The following is a 22,419-nucleotide window of genomic DNA, read 5'->3' as shown; positions in this document are numbered from 1 at the left end:
CTTTCGCGTGAGGTTTAGCAATTCTAGCGGAGTCCTCGCAGAATTTGATATCATGCCCGTCTATGTCTTCGGCTAAGAGATCTTTGATGATAGCAACACTAGGTTCAACTCTAATTTCCTCAGGGGGTGCAAGTGGTCTAATGTAACCCCTACGTATCACAGTTGGAGCTTTAGAATAATCCTTTTTCCTAGCAGAGTAAGGTGGATTCTCACTGTAGGCACAAGGAACAATAGGATCATTATAGGCAATGACTTTCTCTTCAACTAGACTGGGTTTAACTATGTTGACTTCTACAGGAGGATGATACTTAAACCACTTCTCTTTGGGAAGATCAATATGAGCAGCAAAAGATTCACATAGAGAAGCTACTATCTCAGAGTCAAGTCCATACTTAGAGCTAAAATCTCTAGAAGTGCTTGTTTCAACAAAAGATTTAACGCAATCAAACTGGAAACTCATACCTGACTCCTTACCTTCTTCAAGCTCCCAATCTTCAGAGTTACGTTTGATTCTTTCCAATAAATTCCACTTGTGGTCAATAACCTTCTTCATAAAAGAACCGGTACAAGAAGTGTCAAGCATGGTACGATCTTCATGAGAAAGCCGAGCATAAAAGTTTTGAGTGATAATTTCTCTCGAGAGCTCATGATTGGGGCACGAATATAGCATTGATTTAAGCCTCCCCCAAGCTTGAGCTATGCTTTCCTGTCACGAGGCCAAAAGTTATAAATATAATTCCGATCACGATGTACTAAATGCATAGGATAAAACTTTTGATGAAATTCCAATTTCAGCCGATTGTAGTCCCATGATCCAGTATCATCACATAGCCTATACCATGTCAACGCCTTATCCTTCAAATATAGAGGAAAGACTTTCTTATTTACCTCATCCTCGGGCAAACCTGCAAGCTTAAATAAACCACAAACTTCATGTACATAGATTAGATGCAAGTCTGGATGTGATGATCCATCTCCTGTAAAAGGATTAGCCAGCAGTTTCTCAAGCATAGCCGATGGAATTTCATAAAAGATATTTTCAGTAGGTACCTTAGGTTGAGGAGCAACTCCTCGTGCTTCCGTACGTGGTGAATATACCCCGAACAAATTCCTCAAAGGAACAGTTTCCATAGTGACAAGTGACAATAAATTTCAGCACAGTATATAAATGTTTCCTTACCAAATTCCACTTACTAAAGGCGCTTCACTCCCCGGCAACGGCGCCAGAAAAGAGTCTTGATGACCCACAAGTATAGGGGATCTATCATAGTCCTTTCGATAAGTAAGTGTCGAACCCAACGAGGAGCAGAAGTATCTGATAAACGGTTTTTAGCAAGGTAATAACTACAAGCACTGAAAGTAGCGGTAACAAGTGATGGTGTAGTGAGGTGAAACGTAGCAAGTAAAAAGTAACAAGTAACAAGTAACAAGTAACAAGTAACAAGTAATAGCAACGGTGCAGCAAAGTGGCCCAATCCCTTTTGTAGCAAGGGACAAGCCTGAACAAAGTTTTATAGGAGGAAAAACGCTCCCGAGGACACACGGGAATTTATGTCATGCTAGTTTCATCATGTTCATATGATTCGCGTTCGTTACTTTGATAGTTGGATATGTGGGTGGACCGGAGCTTGGGTACTGCCCTTATTTGGAAAAGCATACCACTTGTGATTAACCTCTCTCGCAAGCATCCGCAACTACGAAAGAAGAATTAAAGACAACGTCTAACCATAGCATTAAACTAGTGGATCCAGATCAGCCCCTTACGAAGCAACGCATAGACTGGGATTTAAGCTTCTGTCACTCTAGCAACCCATCATGTACTTACTACTCCCCAATGTCTTCCTCTAGGCCCAAATATGGTGAAGTGTTATGTAGTTGACGTTCACATAACACCACTAGAGGAAAAGACAACATACAGCATATCAAAATACCGAACGAATACCAAATTCACATGACTATTAATAGCAAGACTTATCCCATGTCCTCAGGAACAAAAGTAACTACTCACAAAGCATAATCATAATCATGATCAGAGGTGTAATGAGTAGCATCAAAGATCTGAACATAAACTCTTCCACCAAGTAATCCAACTAGCATCAACTACAAACAGTAATCAACACTACTAGCAACCTTACTAGTACCAATCGAAGTCGCGAGACAGAGATTGGTTACAAGAGATTAACTAGGGTTTGGAGATGAGATGGTGCTGATGAAGATGTTGATGGTGACGAGTCCCCTCTGATGAGAGGAGTGTTGGTGATGATGATGGCGACGATTTCCCCCTCCGGGAGGGAAGTTTCCCCGGCAGGATCGTCCTGCCGGAGCTCTAGATTGGTTCTGCTCAAGCCTTACCGAAACCCTTCATATAGCAAAAGAGGGGGGTCAGTGGGCCACCAGGGTGCCCACAAGCCCTGTTGCCGTGGCCAGGGGGGCACGCCGCGGCCACCAGGCTTGTGGTCCCCTGGCAGCTCCCCTCTGGCACTTCTTTCGCCCAGTATTTTTTATATATTCCCAAAAAATTCCACGTTGATTTTCAGAGCATTTGGAGTTGCGCAGAATAGAGGACTCAGACTTGCTCCTTTTCTAGTCCAGAATTCCAGCTGCCGGTATTCTCCCTCTTCAAATAAACCTTGCAAAATAAGAGAGAAAAGGCATAAGTATGGTACCACAAAGTATAATAACAGTCCATAAAACGATAAATATCAACATGAAAGCATGATGCAAAATGGACGTATCAGCCGGCAACAATCTAGCACGATTGTGAGAGTTGAATGGCACATCACCGGCGACACACGCTTGAACTGAAGAACAAAAGGTAGGAGCCCAGCACTCTCAAAGTACGGCTCCTAGCACACGTAGTACAACATCCTACTTGTCGTGGGAATGAGCCTGATAGTAGAGGTTATGGGTACGTCAGGAGAGGGCAGAGTCCTAGCTACGGTGAGTTTGTACACACGAATGTATGAGTTCACGCCTTCTCGTGGAGGTAACAGCCCTACGTCTCAGTGTTCAGGAGCTTCTGTCGTGTGAAAAGTGCGAGTTACACGGGGTGCGAACCCTTGTGCCAGAGGGGAGGGGTGGCTTATATAGAGTGTGTTGCCCCTTATCCATCCCTGACAACCGAGGGTTTGTTCATGGTAATAAAGGTGAACATTACTGATTACGTATGCAATAAATGCTACTTATGGCGACCAGTCGAACGCCTGCATGTTGCCCTCCGTGAAGTGGATTCTGATCTTCTATGGTCAACTAGATTCTGGTTCTTCCGACTGAAAGGCAACTGTCGAATGGAGGGAGAAACCTCCGAGTGGATGTAGTGTCGAGTGATTCATGCGTCGTGGTGATTCCAGTCGGAGTCTTCCTTGTAGTCTTTAAGTCCTCCAATGTAGTGCCCTTAGGTAGGACATGTAGGCCAGGCCTAAGACCCTACCCTAGGTACATATCCCCATCATTAGCCCCTGAATGCATCAGGGTTCGAGTGAAAAAGGGTCGATGCAGGTTCTGACAAGACACACAGATCCCGAATGCATTTTAGTGCTTCACAGGAGTATGCGTCGATTAGAGTATTTGTCATTCACCCTCATCAATTATGTCTTGAAATACGTCCGAGTGAACTTGAGTACAGAATCTGGTTCGAGCGGCAAGCAAGGTACCTTGATGCGACAGGTCGCTTCATCAGGTCCGGACTTCACGGGATTCAAAAAATTGGTAAGTGCGTGTCGCGCGATGATGACGCAACCATAGCAAGTGGGGCCATGACGCCTCGATCTTTGCGCCTTCTTTAGCGCCACTTATTGTGCTTCCTCTGAAATTGGGATACATAAGGATTGGGCGACCCCACAGGTCAGCGACTCACTCGGGCAGTTATAAAACGGTACGGTGCTAAGGCTGGAATAGTACTCCTCCGCCATTCCCCTCTTTTCCTCCGCCCCTCTCTGCTCCATGCGCACTGCTCACCTCCGCCCGACGACCGTCGCCGTGATGACGAAGGGGAAGACGGAGAAGCTCGAGCGCGTGAAGAAGGGAGCCAAGGGGAAGAAGCCGTCGAGCACCCGGTCTTCGGCGCCGTCGGGGTGGATCCAAGGAGATTTCCTTCGGTCGACCGTCATGGCGGAGGATGTCAAGAATCTCGTCGTAGACGGGTTGATAGCCGATGGGTCATGGAGATTGCCGGAGGGAGAGACAGAGCCGGAGCCGCGCGAAGGTGAGCGGGTCCTCCTCCTCTCCCACGTCGAACGAGGTTTTTCTCTGCCTCCCCATCCGTTCTTCCGTGGGTTCTTGAATTTCTTTGGCGCACAACTTCATCTTGTTCCTTCAAATGCCATTGCATATCTCTCTGCATTCGTAACATTGTATGAATGCTTCATGGGTTGTTCACCTAACTAGGGTATGTTCAAACACATCTTCACCATTCGGTCTCAGTCAGTCAAAAAGGACAAATCTAGCTATAGTAAGACCCACGTCACCCAGCTATGTGGTGGCTTGGGACTCTAGAAGAGGAGCAAGAGCGCGTTTCCGACAATGACCCTTCCTGTATCCGTTCGGGGTTACAGTCGACTTGGTTTTATTTTAAGGACGTTGCATCTCCCAATATGTCGACCGGCCTTCCTCCCTTCACATTAGAGCGTCCAACTACTCCCAGAACGTTGAACGTGACAGAGGAAGAGAAAGTCCACGCAGGAATTTTAGTGAATGATGTAGTGAACTTGGTCCGTGGCGGAGTGACTGGTATGGACCTTCTAGAGGCATTTCTTAGTCAGCAAATCCAGCCCTTTCAAGCAAGGGACCACACTATGTGGCATTATTCGGGCATTGAAGACACCACTTAGACCCATCTAGAAGAAGTCTCTGCGGAGATTGTTGCGCAGTGGCTGAGAAGCATCACTTGAGCCTGTGACAACCCTCTGGGAGCCAAGCGAATCCTGCCCTTCTGTGCCAAGAACCCGCCGCCGAACCTGGTGAGTTATATCTTTGTCGAGTGCTTTCATATTTCGTCGAGTGACCAGGTCTTCAACCGACTGACTCTATTGTTTGTATCTTGCAGGAGTTAACAAACATGTACTCGCCCATACCAAACGGGCGACAGCTTGATTATGGAGAAGAGATCACAAGCGGTAGCGTAGACACTGATTATGCTGATGACAGCGAAGGTGGTGATGACGACTCAGAGGAGAGCGGGGAAGATGCTCAGTCTCCTCCACACATCGAGCAACGATCCAAGTAGCGTCAAGACCCAACGGCTGTCCCATGTAGAACCCTGGCATCGCACACTAGGAATCCGAAGCGTGACCGGGCCGCAACCTCTGAGTCGACTGAAAAGGCTGCGAAGCAGCTTAAGTGTGCTCCGCCAAAACCTCAAAAGGCTCTGCCCCGTGTGAAGTTCGGTTTTTACTGAACGAGTGAAATTTTCTTGCTAGAGCTGCTACCTCGGTGACGTCACCTCTGCGAGACGAAGATGAGCACGTGCAAATGAAAGCTGCTGACGTGGCCACTTCTCAACGAGGTATAAAAAATCTTCACCCTACTCTATTTTTTGGAAATGATTCATCGATTGAATAAGTTAATGTTGTCGATTGGCAGCTGCAGACGTCATCCACGTGGAAGACGACGAGGAGCCTCGCAGGTCGACTGTTGCGTTGACTCAAGAGCTTGGCGAATCTTCCAGAGCTAAAGCTGGTCTTGAGCTTCCTCTATCGAGTGCCTCGCCAGCACCTTCAACTCTTGTGGTATCAGCGTCGATTGGACAACTTCACGCCACTCCTGTGACCTTAGCTGCAACACCGACTCACCTGACGCATGTGTCCTCTCTGCGTAGCATCCCAGAGGACCAGACTGGAGCTGGTAAACAATCCATGATCTAGGCTAAGCAAATGATGCTGCGAGTGAAGGAGGCGTACAAGGCCAGCAAGTTGGCTTATGATGCCAGCTCAGAGCTTCATGCCAATGTCTGAGTAAGTGCGATTGTAAGTTCATTTCTGATTGAATTCTTGTCCATCTTGACACGACACCCACTTGGTGTTTTCTTTTGGTGTATACTTTCTTGTTTTCCCCTCGAGTAAAATCATATCTCAGTCGAGTGGTTTCTAGTCCAGTGGGGGCACGCTGAGTGCACCCACTGGGCGTAGTCCCCGAGACCACTTTTGAATGGCGATGACATCGACAGGGGTCTTAGATTTGGTTTGATAGTCGCTTGGCACTCAATAGGTCGGACCTAGTCGAGTGATAGTAGGTCTAGTGGGGGCACGTTGAGTGCACCCACTGGGTGTAGTCCCCGAGACCGCCATCGAGTGCTTGCATCGGCGGGGGTCTGATACAAACAATTTTGCATGTTTGCTCTCTCTTTTTTGTTGTTACTCAGACAGGTCGGACCTGGTCGAGTGGTGTTGTATCCAGTGGGGGCACGCTGAGTGCACCCACTAGGTGTAGTCCCCGAGACTACTGTCGACCGTTTACGTTTGGCAGTGGTCTTAAGAACTTGGACTCGGGGCCCTTTTTCGTACTTGGAGTACGCTTGTCACTCAGTCCGGGGAGTGAATCTTTTTTTACTGTCTTCACCTCTGAATGCTTATCATAGGGATGAAAAGGTCTGAACTGGCAAGACTTACCCTGCATGTTTCATGAACATCATTTCCATCAACCATGATATGACGCTTTGTAGGGGTGTGGGGTGGGGCGGCGGGTCGCCATCGAGCCGAGTGAACTTGCTCTTTTCCACTCGGGAGTCGAGACATATTAGTGTCGACTGAACTACTTCTTTGCTGATTTTAGAAAGCTTGCGAGCTCGGGACTAAGTACGTCGACCCGGAGAAGGAGAAAAACTAGCTTCGGCTAGATCTGGAGGTGACCAAGAATGACCTGGCCCGTGCACAGACTGAACTGAAGACCCTCGGAGGTAATCCTTGTGAATTCATTGCACTATCACTTGCATCTTTTATCCTTTGAATCTACTGTCCACACTCGAACAGGCGTGCGTGGTGAGAACTGCCGACTCCAAGCTTGACTCAACAATGTTATTTCTTTAGATACCGTGAAGAAGGCGCTTGAAGACAAACACGAGGAACTCGCTGAAGCACATAAGGTGGCGAGGGAGAAAACCGAGGCTGTTGAAAAGAAGCTTGCCACAGCCATTAAGTTGGAAGAGGAAAACAACAAACTCAAGCAAGAACGGGCCGATTGGATGAAAAGGGCTGAACAGCTGACCAAGAGAAGGAGCGGTCTGGAGAATTACTTGGGGGACTTTGCGAAGAAGATGTTCGGCATGCTTGAAGGTAACTTTTTCTTCTGTCGAGTGAATTTCTTTAATTTCCTCACAACGGTGGCATGACCAACGTTTCATTTCCCCTTCGTGTAGAATTCTGCCAAGAATTTGACAAGGAAACTAAAGAGATCGAGCCAAATCTGGACCCCTCCAAGTCACCCATCGGAGACGCTGTGGCCATGGACATGTTCTGCCTTGATGCTCATCTCAGAAGTGTTCAAAGGTATGTCACTCGACTGAAAGTTGCGCTCGTGAAGATTGACAAAGAATTGTGGCCAGAAGACACCCTCGATACTAACCTTGAGTCAATGATGAATCGTTTCAACGAAATTCCCAGTCGAGTACAAGCATGGAAAAAATTCTCACTGCGGAGCTGACGTGGCGTTTTCACTCGTCCGGGTCCATTGCAAGGATGCCAATGAGGACAAGCTGAAGGCTCTCCATGTGGACAACACGAAGAAACTTCAATTCAAAAACTTCATGGAGACCTTCATCGGAGCAGCCACTCGGCTCGCCGATGGGATAGATCTGGACACCTTCGTCGAGCCCGCGAGTCCCGGCAGTGCTCGAGAAAAGCTTTGCTTGCAGCTCAACCTTTATTTGCTTTGGTATGCCGAGTGATGGTGTAACCATTTAAAACTTCGTTCAGGCCTTAAGCCTGAGTACTTTAGTTCGCATGGACAACTTTTATTCGTACTAGAAATCCTGGATTTAACTGCATTTTTCTTTCTAATTCTTTGTTTGGTTAAGTTTGATTGGTTTCCGAATGAGATTGATGCTCATTACTCAGAAAAATTCTGAACTTAGGCGAAGACTGATTCGCAATTAAGTTTCCGAGTGAAAGGATTGCGTGTCACTCGACACGGTTTTTAACTTAGGCGAAAACTTGTTCGCGGCTAAGCCCCCGAGTGAGAGTAACTTTCGTCACTCGGAGTATTTTTAAACTTAGGCAAAGACTGGTTCGCAGCTAAGCCTCCGAGTGAGAGGAATGTTCATCACTCAGAGTATTATTAAACTTAGGGGAAGACTGGTTTGCAGCTAAGCCCCCGAGTAAGAGGAATGTTCGTCACTTGGAGTATTTTTAAACTTAGGCAAAGACTGGTTCGCACCTAAGCCCCTGAATGAGAGGAATGTTCGTCACTCGGAGCATTTTTAAACTTAGGCGAAGGCTGGTTCGCAGCTAAGCCCCCGAGTGAGAGGAATGTTCGTCACTCAGAGTATTTTTAAACTTAGGCGAAGACTAGTTCACAGCTAAGCCCCCGAGTGAGAGGAATGTTCGTCACTCGGAGCATTTTTAAACATAGGACTGGTTCGCAGCTAAGCCCCCGAGTGAGAGGAAAGTTCGTCACTTAGAGTATTTTTAAACTTAGGCGAAGACTGGTTCCCAGCTAAGCCCCCGACTGAGAGGAATGTTCATCACTGGGAGTATTTTTAAACTTATGTTTGTGCGATCGGAATCGACAAAAGACTGTGGGAGTCATGACTTTGATAAACAATATTGTCTAGAGTACTCTTATTACATCAAACAACTCAGTCGTCAAGTATAAAATCGTCGAAGTAAATCTGCATTCCAGGCGCGTGGTTTGTCGATATTCTTCTTGAGGTTAGAGAGATGGTAGGCTCCATTGTTCAGCACTTTGGTGACAATGAAAGGATCTTCCCATGCGGGGGTGAGCTTGTGAGGCCGCTACTGATCCACTCGGGCACAAGATCGCCTTCGTGAAACGACCAACTTCTGACGTGCTTTGCATGGAAGCGATGCAGATCTTGCGGGTACACAGTCGACCTCATTAGAGCCATTTCGTGTTCTTCTTCCAGGAGATCCACACCGTCTTGTCATGCTTGTTTAGCTTCAGCTTCTGAGTAAAGATCTACACGGGGAGAATTGTGAAGGAGGTCACTCGGCAGGACGGCCTCGGCTCCGTACACCATGAAGAAAGGAGTACGCCTAGTCGATCGGTTAGGAGTCGTCCTCAAACACCATAGAACAGACGGTAATTTAGTAACCCAAGCACCAGCTGCATGATCAAGATCTCGCATGAGTCGAGGCTTCAACCCTTGAAAGATAAGACCATTTGCTCGCTCTGCTTGACCTTTAGTGTGGGGGTGCGCGACGGATGCGTAATCCTCGAGTGCCTTGGGCGGAGAAAAAATATCTGAACTCTTCCGAGTCAAATTTTGAACCATTATCTGTGATGATACTGTGGGGAACTCCATACCGGAACGTTATCTCTTTTAGGAACTTGATAGCAGTGCGTGAATCCAGTTTCTTTATGGGTTTAGCCTCAATCCACTTGGTGAACTTGTCTACTGCTACAAGCAAATGCGGAATCCACTTTGGCCCGTTCGGAAAGGACAAACCATAACTAAAGCCCAAACAGCAAACGGCCAGGCGAGTGGAATAGTCTTCAGGGCAGACCCGGGCTTATTGCAACAAGTTTGCGTAAACTGGCATCGTTCCCAGCATTGGACAATTTCCTTAGCCATTTCATTGGCGCGCGGCCAGAAGAAACCATCTCGGTATGCTTTGGCAACAATCGGCCGAGAGGACGCATGATGACCACAGGTCCCCGAGTGGATTTCCTCCAGAATCAATCGACCTTCCTCGGGAGAGATACACCGCTGAGTTACGCCAGTTACACTTTGTTTGTAAAGCTTACCATCCATCACAGTAAAGGCCTTGGACCTGCGGACGGTCTGTCGAGATTCAACCTCATCTTTTGGCAGTTCTTGTCTCAGTATGAATGCAATATATGGCACCGTCCAATCGGGCATAATCACCAGAACCTCCATGACTAGATCTATGACTGCTCGGACGTCAGCCTCAGTCGGATTAGAAGCGCTTATTGCTTGTGGGGGCTCTTCAGTGAAGGGATCTTCCTGCACCGAAGGAGAATGTATGTGTTCCATAAACACAATGATGGGTACAGGCTTTTGAGTGGATTCGATCTTTGCTATATCATCAGCTGCTTGATTCTTCACTCGGGGAATATGGTGGAGTTCCAAACATTCAAATTTCTTCTCAAGCTTCTTCACTGCATGGCAATATCCAGTCATGGCAGGGTTCCTGACGTCCCACTCCTTCATCACCTAATTAACCACCAAATCTGAATCACCGTAAACCATCACGCGTCGGACGCCGAGTGAGATGGTCATACGTAACCCATAGAGAAGTGCCTCGCATTCAGCTTCATTATTGGAGGAATCAAAGTGAATCTGAAGAACATAATTGAGTTTGACACCCTTTGGAGATATCCATACCACGCCAGAACCAGACCCATTCAACGTCTTAGAGCCACCAAAGAACATGGTCCAGTGTACCGAGTGGATTTGAATTGGCTGTTGCTGTTCTATCCACTCGGCCATGAAGTTAACAAGCACTTGATATTTAATGGACTTCTATTCTTCGAACTTAATATCAAAGTATAAGAGCTCGATAGCCCATTTAGCCACTCGACCAGTCGCGTCTCGATTGTTGAGGATTTCAGACAAATGGGCATCGATTACGACTGAAACTGAGTAATCTTGGAAGTAGTGTGCACCTTCTTCGCTGACAAATATACACCATAGACGAGCTTCTGATAATGAGGGTACCTTTGCTTGGAAGGAGTTAATACTTCGGAGATATAGTAAACTGGGCGCTGCACTTTATAAGCCTTGCCCTCTTCTTCTCGCTTGACAGTGAGAACCGTGCTGACGACTTGGTTAGTGGTTGCAATGTATAAGAGCAAGGGTTCTTTGCTGTGCGGAGGAGCAAGCACCGGCTGGGTGGAAAGCAGGGCTTTGAGCTCAACAAACGCGGCTTCTGCTTCAGGATTCCACTCGAACGTATCAGACTTCTTCATCAGTCGGTATAAAGGCAAGCATCATGTGAGCTTCTGGACATCGTGCACACGCTCAGGGCATTGCATTCGGACAATGGCACCGATCTTCTTAGGATTGACGTCGATCCCGCGTTCGGAAACAAGGAAACCAAGTAACTTACCACTAGGAACTCCAAAAGTGCACTTGGTTGGATTTAATTTGATATCATATTTCCTCATGTTGGCGAATGTTTTCGCCAAGTCAATCAGCAGGTCGGAACCTTTGCAAGACTTGACTACAACGTCATCCATATAAGCCTCGACATTCCGACTGATTTGGTCGAGCAGGCATTCTGAATCATACGCATGAAAGTAGCGCCAACATTTTTCAAACCAAAAGGCATGGTAATATAACATAAACACCCAAAAGGGGTGATGAAGGTTGTCTTTATTTCATCTGGACCAAACAAACGGATCTAATGGTAATGAGAGTATGCATCGAGAAAAGATAAATGCTCGCATCCCGCAGTTGAATCGACAATCTGATTGACGCGGGGGAGCGGAAAATGATCTTTCGGGCAGGCCCGATTGATTTGTTTAAAGTCAATACACATGCGGAGCAACTTGTCTTTCCTAGGGACCATGACGATGTTTGCGAGCCACTCGGAGTGGTAAACCTCGCGTATGAACTTAGCCTCCAAGATTTGAGCCACCTCCTCACCGATTGCTTTCCATTTCTTTGTCGTCGACCGACGCAAGTGCTCTTTGACAAGTTTGGCTTTTGGGTCGACTCTCAGTCGGTGCTCAGCCAATTCCCTAGGTACACTAGGCATGTCATAAGGCTTCCATGCAAAGATGTCTGAGTTCTCACGGAGGAATTGGATGAGCTCGGCTTCCTATTTTCTGTCGAGTATCGTCGAGATGTTGGTAGGGGCAGCATCAGGATGTGTCGAGTGAACGTTCACTTTCTTCACGTCAGCTGCCGGCTGAAAAGCGGACTTAGAAGCGGGCTTCTTTGAACGCAGCAGATCGGCAGGATCAGTATTCCTCTTATATTCTTCCAACTCGACCACAGCCATTTGTTGGTCGGCAATCTTGGAGCCTTGCTGAAGGCACTCCTTAGACCTTTGTTGATTCCCTGTGAGTGTGATCACACCCTTGGGCCCGGGCATCTTCAACTTGAGATACTCGTAAGATGAACGGGCCATGAAACGGACATAAGTCGGGTGACCAAGGATGGCATGATACACGCTTTGGAAGTCTACAACTTCAAACGTCAAATTTTCTTTGCAAAAACTCTTGTCGGTGTCGAACACCACATCCAACACTATCTGACCGAGTGACCTGGCCTTCTTCCCTCGGATAACTCCATGGAACTGCATGTTGCTCTCACTGAGTCGGGACATCGAAATGCCCATCCCTTTGAGCGTATGTGCATACAAGATGTTCAATCAACTACCTCCGTCCATGAGAACCTTGCGGGGTCGAGTGCCTCCCACAACAGGATCTACTACCAAAGCTTGTCGACCGGGGGTAGCGACATGAGCAGGGTGATCTGACTGGTCAAAGGTTACAGGAGTCTCGGACCACTTGAGGTATGTAGGGGTGACAGGAACAGCCATGTTGACTTCTCTATTAATAACTTTCAGTCGACTTTTGCTTTCTATATCGGTAAAAATCATAAACATAGCATTGACCTCAGGAAAATCTTCCTTATCTTCATCACCTTGTTTTTCATAAGTTTTCTCACTCGGTTGTTTATCCATGAACTGTTGGATCAGCAATCTGCATTGTCAAGTGGTGTGTTTGGGCAATATCAAATTGCCTTCTTCATCTTTCTTTGTGTGGATTGCACACGACATATCAAGGATGTTTGTCCATGACTGATTCTTCGATTTCTTGGGGCTAAATTTCCCTTTGGATTTCCCCTTATTCTTTCCTTGCGCCGCCAGAGCGGCAGCCTCTGCCTGAGCAGAACCATCAGTTTTGTGCTTTTGTTTTCGATTGGAATTGCCATCGCCAGCATCATTGTCGACTGCTTTTCCTTTACCGCTGCGGAGGCGGTCCTCCTCTTCGCCATTGGTGTATCGGGTGGCAATCTCCATCATCTTACTCGTGGACTTATCTCCTGTCCGACCAAACTTCAGGTAAAGCTCTATGTACCTAACACCAACCTTGAAGTCGCACACGGCTTGGTGCTCGGAAACATTTTCCACCGTGTGATGGAGGGTGGTCCAACGCTGAATGTAATCTCTCAAAGTTTCACTCGGTTTCTGCACACACTGTTGCAACTCGGACAAACTAGCGGGGCATTTGCACGTGCCCTCGAAAGTTCCGATGAACACTCGGGCAAGGTCCTCCCAGTAGTAGATGCTAGAAGGAGCCAACTGATTAAGACACGCTCGGGCTGAACCATCCAACATCAGAGATAAATGCTCCATGGCTACATTGTCATTCCCTCCACCAGTTTGCACTGCCACTCGGTAATCATCTAGCCATGTTTTCGGCTTTGACTCTCCAGTGAACTTGCTGATTCCAGCCGCCAATCTAAAGTTGGGGGGAATCTCAGGGGATCGAATGGCTCTGGTGAAACACTCGGGCCAAGAAACAACGGTACCAGTTCCACTCGGATGATCTCTATCATAACCATCCCTGTGAGCTCTGCCCCTGTCAATCCACCTCTGCAAAAGGACATTCCTCGCATCAAATCCAGGATTCCGCTCATCGTCGAACTGGCGCCTATCGTCATAGTGTCGGGGCGCATATGAACCACTCCGCGGGGGAGTAAGCGCTCGACGACGGTCATCCCGGTGAAAACGAGGAGCAAACTGATCTCGCCCCTGATCTCTGTACTCATCTTCGCGGTAACCTCCGCCTATGCGATGCAGAGGTGAACCTGGGCTGTGAGCCGACTAAACTGTGTCTGCCCTAGGTGAATCACTGTGTAACCTGTTGTGCGGCTGAGAAACAGCCGAATTCTGATGTTGTGCTACCTGAAGCAATGCTCGAATCTGCTCCAAACCTCTGCTAGCCTCTGAACCTGATGGTTGAATGGAATCTGCAATCCTAGCAGCGGCTGCAACATTCAGAACTGGAGTACAGAATACCTGGATGTTGTTCTGAGATCCACTCGGAGATAATTGATGTTGTCGTCGACTGCAAGCCGATGGATGCCGGCCGGTGCGCTCATTGAGAGTTTCCTCATCATAGCGCTGTTGACCATTCGACGGTCCTCCAACCTCGCGGTTGCCACGGCTGAAGCGAGGCGGGCTTTGAAGCGAACCCACCATAAAAACATCAGCTACAAGGTTGCAACTCTTGCACTCGGAAGGAACGTCAGACAGGGCGGCCTCGATAGACGCAATCGGCAGAGATGATGTCTGGTGAGCCGCCGCATGTCTCACCCAATGCTGGAGTCGTGAGCGACCAGATCGCTTATGATGACAAACAGCAGGGAAGGAAAACGACACCGAAGTCGATGGCTGTCGAAGAAGAACGCCACAGGAGAATGCACGGAAGTGCGTCGCCCCGCGGATCGGGAGCGCCTCAACGTCTAGAGGCGCTTCCTCAAACCATGTCGAGTCATCACTGACGAAGGTGAGTGCAGCCAAACGAATCTCGTGGCCCATGAACAAACCGCCGTCGGAAGACATGATGAAGAAGAAGAATGCAAACTTGTCGGAAGTCGCTTAGACGCCTGCCCCACGATGGGCGCCAACTATCGTGAGAACGAGCCTGACAATAGAGGTTAGGGGTACGTAAGGAGAGGGCAGAGTCCTAGCTACAACGAGTTTGTACACAGGAATGTATGAGTTCAGGCCCCTCTCGTGAAGGTAACAGTCGTACGTCTCAGTGCTCAGGAGCTTCTGTCGTGTGAAAAGTGCAAGTTACAGGGGGTGCGAATCCTTGTGACAGAGGGGAGGGGTGGCTTATATAGAGTGTGTTGCCCCTCATCCATCCCCGGCAACCAAGGGTTCGATCATGGTAATAAAGGTGAACGTTACTGATAACGTATGCAATAAATGCTATTTATGGCGACCAGTGTTCTACTTATGGTGACCAGTCGAACACCTGTTGGCCTCCCTGGAGTGGCTTCTGATCTTCTGCGGTCGACTAGATTCTGGTTCTTCCGAGTGAAAGGCAACTGTCGAATGGAGGGAGAAACCTTCGAGTGGATGTAGTGTCGAGTGACTCATGCGCCGTGGTGATTCCAGTCGGAGTCTTCCCTGTAGTCTTTAAGTCCTCAATGTAGTGTCCTTAGGTAGGGCATGTAGGTCAGGCCTAAGACCCTACCCTAGGTACATATCCCCATCACTGCTAGTCTTTGTGTGACCCCTCATTTGCACCACCATAAGTTTCTCTCAAAATGAACAAATCTATCGAAACCTCCATTCTAAGAAAACAATAACATTAAAATTATTATGGCATCCTCTGTTATCTCTCCACGCTCGATAACACACCACGATGGTCCCATCGAAAGCAAGGTCCAGCCCCGTATACACAGGCCCATTGTCCTCATCTTCGGCCATCCTAACACAATATATGTTTTTATCAATTATTAGACAACATCATCCATGCATACAAATAGAAAGAAACTATAGGAAACTAAACTATATCCATACATCATCAGTACAAATTGCAAACATAGGGAAAACACTATCAATACATATATTACCGGAATACAAAACGATTCATCATATGCATTCACCATCACACTTCCAACTATAGGAAATACACAAACGATTCATCATATGCGTTCACCATCACACTTGCAACTATAGGAAATACACAAATTTTCATCATACGCATTCACCATCTTGCAATTTTGCAAAGCATTCATCTTCACAATCTTGCAATGCATTGAACCTCATCAATACAATTTTGCATTCAACATAGGGAAAAATTTATCATACATATGATATATACATAACAATGAAAAAAAAATGGACCACATATCTTGCAATGCATTCATTCTCACATATCTTCTACTTCATACTAGTGTTAGTTTCAAATATATCAAAACTAATGATTAATTAAGGGTCGCAATACTAGTCTATGCATTTGCCTTCCAACCGAAACCTTCAGAGACTAGTCCATGAATAGGGAGAATCGGCTCGACTGATCATGTGTGGAACTTGTTCAAAATTCGTTATTAAACCAAACAAATGAGCCTGACAGAATACTGGCATACAATGCTCAACATGTTTCAAGAGTAGCCCCAAAACAAAGTAATGCGACAGAGACAACAAAACAGATCCTACCTTTGATTCAAGAAAGATATACATATGGTCCAAGACCAAAACTAAACTATGCTCAGTTCAGTAGATTAAGCCAAATCATGGACTGTCGCCGCCGGTTAAACTGAACTCTTGTTCTCTGTGGTTTTATGTACGCCTTCTGCAACTGCAATATTATTCAAAATATATGCTCCCTGTGTTTGCTCTCTTGTCCAGATTCACTATGCCCTGTGTTTGCATGTCCTAACCTAAAACCAGATCATATAGCCTTAGATCTCAATTTGGAAATGTTCCAAAAGCGTGACGTTCATTAACATCCCTTGTACTTTATACAGGAAAAATTGTTGGACTCAGTTGCGACGAGTTCTCATTATTAAGCGCATCTTGTTTAGATGACTCAACCCATAGGGGTGACAAGGCCACCACCTTGCCGATAATTATCAGAGTTGGAGAAACCAGATCTGCCGAGTGGACCTCATTCACAAGATCCTTCAACATTGCAAATACCTACAGCAAAAGAAATATTCAGCATCTAAAGCTAGGGCTGGAACACAATTTAGATGGTAAGGCTCTATGACTCGGTACCATTCGCTGTTGGGGGGTAGTCCCACGCTCTACTGCAACAGCAGGAGTATCTGCTGGAAGACCGTGCTTCATTAACTTGGGAGCTAGTGATGGTAATGTTGACAAACCCATATACACAACCAAAGTTGTGTCTGGGTCGGCTGCATTCTCTGCCACATGTAGAGGATCCGTCCCACCATTTCTAGAGTGCCCGGTTAAAAATCTGACACTGCAAAAAAAGATCATATGTAAAAAACGTGCTGCTCAGCATTCATAAACACTTTATCATTGCATAATGTATCACCAACAATTAATTTCGCCACTCTGTTTCTTTACCATGATATCTATAATCATCTTATTTTCAACCAAAGTTTTTGCAGGCATGGCAGGGCATTCCTTTCACCCAGGAAAAAGTATTACCATGATATGTGTCTTGTCTGTGATGGGCTGGAGATACCAAAGACGGCGGCTTGAATGCGGGCGCCCAGAGTTGGTTTCTCGTTCGCCGGCCCGTGTCAATGCTGGGCAGGCGGACAGCCGGTCAGCCAGCTGAGTGAGCGGTAGGAACTCACTCCATCCAGTCACGCCCACTCTGAACAGGCATGAATGCGAGGCGGAGACCGAGCAGTTTTGGGTTCGTCCACTTTATCGGATGTCTGCGTGGCGGACGTCCGAACATCCGCAAACCGCCCCCCAGTTTGGTTCCTGTTTGTGGAATTTCAGTCCGGACAATTTTAGTGACCACTGCTGGATGGCAAAAAATGTCCCCACTGTCTCTGGCCGATGGCTGGGGCCCACAGCAATGGCATTTCCAACTACTGTTTAATTCTTGAAGGCTTCATCAAGGTGATGCTCTCTTTCCCCTCCTGAGATAAGCTCCAGGGGGAATCCGTGTGGTCGGATGATGATGACGCTTATACGTCGGTGGAAGTTGGCAGTGGTTGGTCTGGGGACTTGTGCGCCAATGATGAAGGGATGAGCAATGCCAGGGTTGCGGCAGGCTTTGGTAGTAAACTCTTTTGCGAGTCCATGGTCTCACTGCGGTTTGGTTGTTGCTCTGAAGACAAAGCTGTGTCGGTGTCATCTGGGTGGTGACAATGACATGTGATGGGCGGTCCGGCTATTGTGTTCCTCCTTGGCGCAAAACTTGCATTTCTCTCCGCCGTAGCTCGCCTTCCGATTTTTAGGTGCTTTATGTCCAGTGTGTGTGGCCGACTATTTGGCTGTTCTTAGTGACTTCATGAGACTATTGTGCTGAGGGCGTTCTCGGTGGTCATCGATGGCAAAGTCAGAGTCGCTTGCTCCCGAAGGAGTGATGACAATGACACAACAGATACCTCAGCGTGCTTCCCTCCTCGACAGTGTGTGTGGTGTATCTGTTGTGTGCCAGATTGGATGGCCGCGCAATCAAGACTGTCATGTTCCGGCGTGGGTGGTTGTATCGGTTTTAACCTGGTTTTCCGTAATTAACCGGGTAATTCTCACTTTCTTCATATATATGAAAATGGCAAGTCTTTTGCCTCATTAAAAAAAAAGATTTTTCTTGCTTCTGTATTCAGCTACAGGACTTAAGAACGCAGAGATAGGCAAATGGAGTACTGGTGCAAAGTATTTCCACTACACTACATAGTATTTCCACTATAGTGCTTTTATAGTCAAATTACGTTGAGCAAATGGCATGCATTTTGGAGTATTAAGCTAGGACAGCATCAAACATCAACTTTAATATTTACTAAATCAGACAGAAATTTCAAGTTGCATTTGAGAAATAGATGCAGATGATAAAAATGAACTGATCAGCTGTCACGAAGATTACACAGAAGCCATTTCAAAGAAAAGCATGTTTTGATAAAGGGCAACTAGAACAATCGGCCACATCACAAGAATGATAGAAGCGGGTGCAATGCTAACTTTACCTGGTAGCGACACCCCGATGGGTTAGCGGAATACCAAGTTCAGCTGCAATTCCTGAAGCAGAGGTAATTCCTGTAGATGTTTGGGCGCAAGCAATTATTACCTGTTTCATGGCAAATAGTGAAAATTATCCAAGCCGCCATCGCAGGCTTACTATACCTGGAATAACTTCAACTTTAATTCCTTGTTGCTGTAGAAAATCCATCTCTTCTCCACCCCTTCCAAAGACCTGAAAAGAAGACGATTAACATACTTCCTCCAAGGTAAAGGTGCATATCAGTATATCACTAACGTGATTTCTCTGCTGGAGTGTGAGGATATCTATGTGTGACAAAAAAAATAAAAGATAGGAACAAGCATCCTAATGTTGGGATTTTAACAGGTAGGGTGATATTTTTCTTGCTAGCATTTTATATTAAAATGACGCATATTTTGTTCTCTACCACCTCTGAAGGAGTTTAACTATGAGCAGAGAACATTATAGATATTGCATGGAGAAGTATTTCTAGAGAACAGTGGCTATTGGAGCGAGAAGTGTTTATAGTGCTCGATAAACTCGGTCAGTACAGAGTTTGCTATTTAACATTGATGCACATGCAACAAATCCTAAATTAGGACTCGGCTGCTTTCCTCCAATCCGTCTTTTTTTCTAGGATCAAGGACTTCATGCGAAAAGCCATACAGAAATTGGCCTCTCTTGTACCAACTACCAACTGGGACTACTACAAGAATTGTAGAACGGTACTAGTAGATAACTACAGTACTGAGTAGTATTGAAAATATGAAGTGCGTATTACCAGAGGATCGCCGCCTTTCAACCGCACCACATTGGCACCAGCCTCGGCAAAGCTCAGGAGCAACTCATGAATTTCTTCCTGCATTACATTAGAAAGCCGAAAAACTTAGAAAGTGCAGACATATCATTGGAGTTTCAAACTAGAGTACATATAAACCTCAAAGCACCTGATTTTAAATACTAGGAACACGGAATGAATGATCCTTGTGACTGACCTGAGTGCGACTGTGGTATCCAGCCGTCTTGCCGACGTAGAGTAGCCTGGCGCCCTCCGCGACCAAATCGAGCACCTCGTTGGACACGAGGCGATCGTACAGCACTAGGTCCGCTGCCTCGATGGCCCGAACCGCCTTGAGCGTCAGGAGCTCCGGGTCCCCGGGCCCCGTCCCCACCAGCGCCACCCTCCCGGGCCCACCGCCGCCGTCCTTCCCCTCCAGCCCTTTCCCTCTGGACGCCCTGAGAGCCTTCAGAAGCCTCCGCAGCTCCGGGAGCTGCAGAGCGATCTCGTCGTCCCGGCGTCCCGAGGCCGCAGCAGCAGCGGCGGCGGCGGCGGACGAGGGAGAGGAGGAGTCTTGGGCAGTGTAGGACCAGGCGTCGCGGCGGTATCTCGAGGAGGACGTGGCCTCGGTGAACGGCGACGCGGCGGCGCAGATGGCGGCGGCGGAGGAGGAATGCCTCGCGGTGCTGGCGAAAGCGGTGGAGGTCGCGGGAATGGAGGCGGGAAGCGGCTGAAAGCGGGGCGCTCGAAGGGCGAGAGCCATGGCGTCGCAAGGGGTGTGGACCGTGGATTTAGGCAGGGGGTGGTGTTTTATACGGGAGAGAGGTGAGGTGAGGACCGGAGCAGGAGCCGGAGAGCCGGAGGCGGGTGGTTCGTTGTGGTGGTGTGGTTTTGGATGGGCGAAGGGGTGGAGGGCGGAGGGCGGAGGGGATCGGAGTCCAGAGGAAGGAGGGAGGAGGTGGCCCTTCCTTTTTTGATTAGAAAAGTGCGGCCTTGCGAGTGTGGAAGGGCCAGGTTCAATGAACCGCCGCGGGCAGACAACAGGGTTCAGGAGGTAGCCAACTGAGAGTGCCCCTTCGGCGCACTTTTTGGTGCGCCGCCGGCGGCCTTCACGATGGTGTCATGCAGTGTGTCACCGGCGCGCGCATATATACCCAAACCTTTTCTTTTAGATGATATATACCCAAACCTCTGCTGATGGTGGTGAAGGAATCTGCTCAGTGTCTCCGAAATATGAACGTGGCTGGCGGGTGCCAGAGCTTGTTGGTGGGATTGAACGCGCTTCTTAATATGGAAGGAGCAGTTGTTTTAGGTATTCCCTCCGATCACGTTTAGAAGGCATGTTTAAAAATTCTCTAAAACCTAAATGATCATTGATTGGTTGTGTCACAACAAATTAAAAATAGCATTCACACTACATATACATATAGAAGTAGTACAACGGAGTACTAATTAGCTGTTAGAAGTAAATGCAATACGCCATAAATCTTGTCTATTGTGAAAATGCACGTAAATTTAACTATGCCTTCTAAACTGTGATGGAGGAAGTAGTTCATAAAAAATAACCGTATTTCCAGTTGCACTTATTTAAGGGTTCAAAAAATTAAAAATTTGTAACTTTTGATTTAGAATTCAGTTCTATTTTCATAACTGGGTTTCTCGTGGCGAGTTTTTCAAAACTAAATTTCATATAATAGGTTTCGTTGAAAAAAATTGAGGCAACTTTGGATATGATGGAGGCACCTTTAGGCCTTGTACAATGCAAGGTGCTTAGGGAAGGTGCTTAGAGAAATAAACCAGACTTTTCTTAAGCATTGGTGCTTATTTATACAAGTTAGACACTTAATTAGGCACCTCTCCTCTAGAAATAAGCATCGGTGCTTAAGAAAAGCCTGGTTTATTTCTTTAAGCACCTTGCATTGTACAAGGCCTTAGTGTAAATATTTGAGGCACCTTTAGTGCTACATATAAGCATGAGGCACCTTTAGTGTTACATATAAGCAACTTCATTGCATTATGTGTATCAATGAATTTTGCTAACATTATCACGACTTGCGTACCATGGTAGCTCAGTTGCCTATCGTGGATGTTCAGTTGCCTATCATTAATGTCCAGTTGCCTACAATACTATGAAATTACCATTGATGTCGAGTAAGCTGCTATTGGTAATTAGTTGCTTACCATAAATGCTCAGTTGTCTAACTTTGCAAATTAGTTGCCTAAAATATTATGAAGTTGATTATCATTGTTTTTCTCTAAGTTGCCTAAAAACACTATGAAGCTGCTTATCGGTGATGCCCAGTTAACTGTTATTACTGTTCCAGTTGCCTACAATACACTGAAAAGTTCCCTCTAAATGTTGGTAAGCTACCTATATACGAAAGTAAGTTGCTTACTACACCAAAAAAAGTATTGTATACAACCTAGGATAATGTTAGTCTACTCACTAGTCATGGCATGCAACTTATGCCACCTCAGAAAGTAAGTTTCCTATTGCAATATCAACTTCGAGATGAAGCTAGTTATGATAGACTTGCTGGTTGTGGTAGAAAACTTTGAGATTGTATACACTCGAGTGGCACAGAAAAAATGTTAGCAACTTATGGGGGGTATTTATACAACTCTAGTGTATTCACCAAACACCTCATGTGTACTCTGACTTGGTATCTAGAAAATGGCAACCACATGTGAAAGCGTTTGTTCACCATTGATGGGGCTATTGGAGGCAAAACAAGGAAAATAACTTTAAGATCCCTATGCACCCGAGCATCATTGATGACCCACAAGTGTAGGGGATCTATCGTAGCCTTTTCGATAAGTAAGAGTGTCGAACCCAAAGAGGAGCAGAA

At 46.7% G+C, this 22,419-nt stretch overlaps 1 protein-coding gene across 1 annotated transcript; it reads right to left on the bottom strand.

Moving 5' to 3' along the window:
* Window positions 1–16,188: 16,188 nt before the first annotated feature.
* Window positions 16,189–20,548, bottom strand: LOC123443927 (S-adenosyl-L-methionine-dependent uroporphyrinogen III methyltransferase, chloroplastic). The gene is made up of 6 exons (XM_045120490.1): window positions 19,788–20,548; window positions 19,574–19,651; window positions 18,936–19,005; window positions 18,779–18,848; window positions 16,884–17,091; window positions 16,189–16,805 (listed from the first exon to the last, which is right to left on the bottom strand). The coding sequence occupies exons 1-6, from the start codon at window positions 20,331–20,333 to the stop codon at window positions 16,626–16,628; spliced, it is 1,152 nt and encodes a 383-aa protein (XP_044976425.1). The 5' UTR covers window positions 20,334–20,548; the 3' UTR covers window positions 16,189–16,625.
* Window positions 20,549–22,419: the final 1,871 nt, after the last annotated feature.

The sequence above is a fragment of the Hordeum vulgare genome, chromosome 3H, assembly GCF_904849725.1.
Source record: "Hordeum vulgare subsp. vulgare chromosome 3H, MorexV3_pseudomolecules_assembly, whole genome shotgun sequence".
NCBI classification, from domain to species: domain Eukaryota; kingdom Viridiplantae; phylum Streptophyta; class Magnoliopsida; order Poales; family Poaceae; genus Hordeum; species Hordeum vulgare.
Note: the sequence above shows the minus strand (reverse complement) of the source record. Positions and strands in the feature narration are given on the sequence as shown.

What these genes read in the sequence shown, in the direction of transcription:
- LOC123443927 (XM_045120490.1), bottom strand. Translation starts at nt 20,333, where the DNA reads ATGGCTCTCGCCCTTCGAGCGCCCCGCTTTCAGCCGCTTCCCGCCTCC. An exon ending in GATACCACAGTCGCACTCAG is followed by an intron (nt 19,652 to 19,787) that starts GTCAGTCACAAG and finishes AATGTAATGCAG; the next exon opens with GAAGAAATTCATGAGTTGCT. An exon ending in CATCGGGGTGTCGCTACCAG is followed by an intron (nt 17,092 to 18,778) that starts GTAAAGTTAGCA and finishes CTTTTTTTGCAG; the next exon opens with TGTCAGATTTTTAACCGGGC.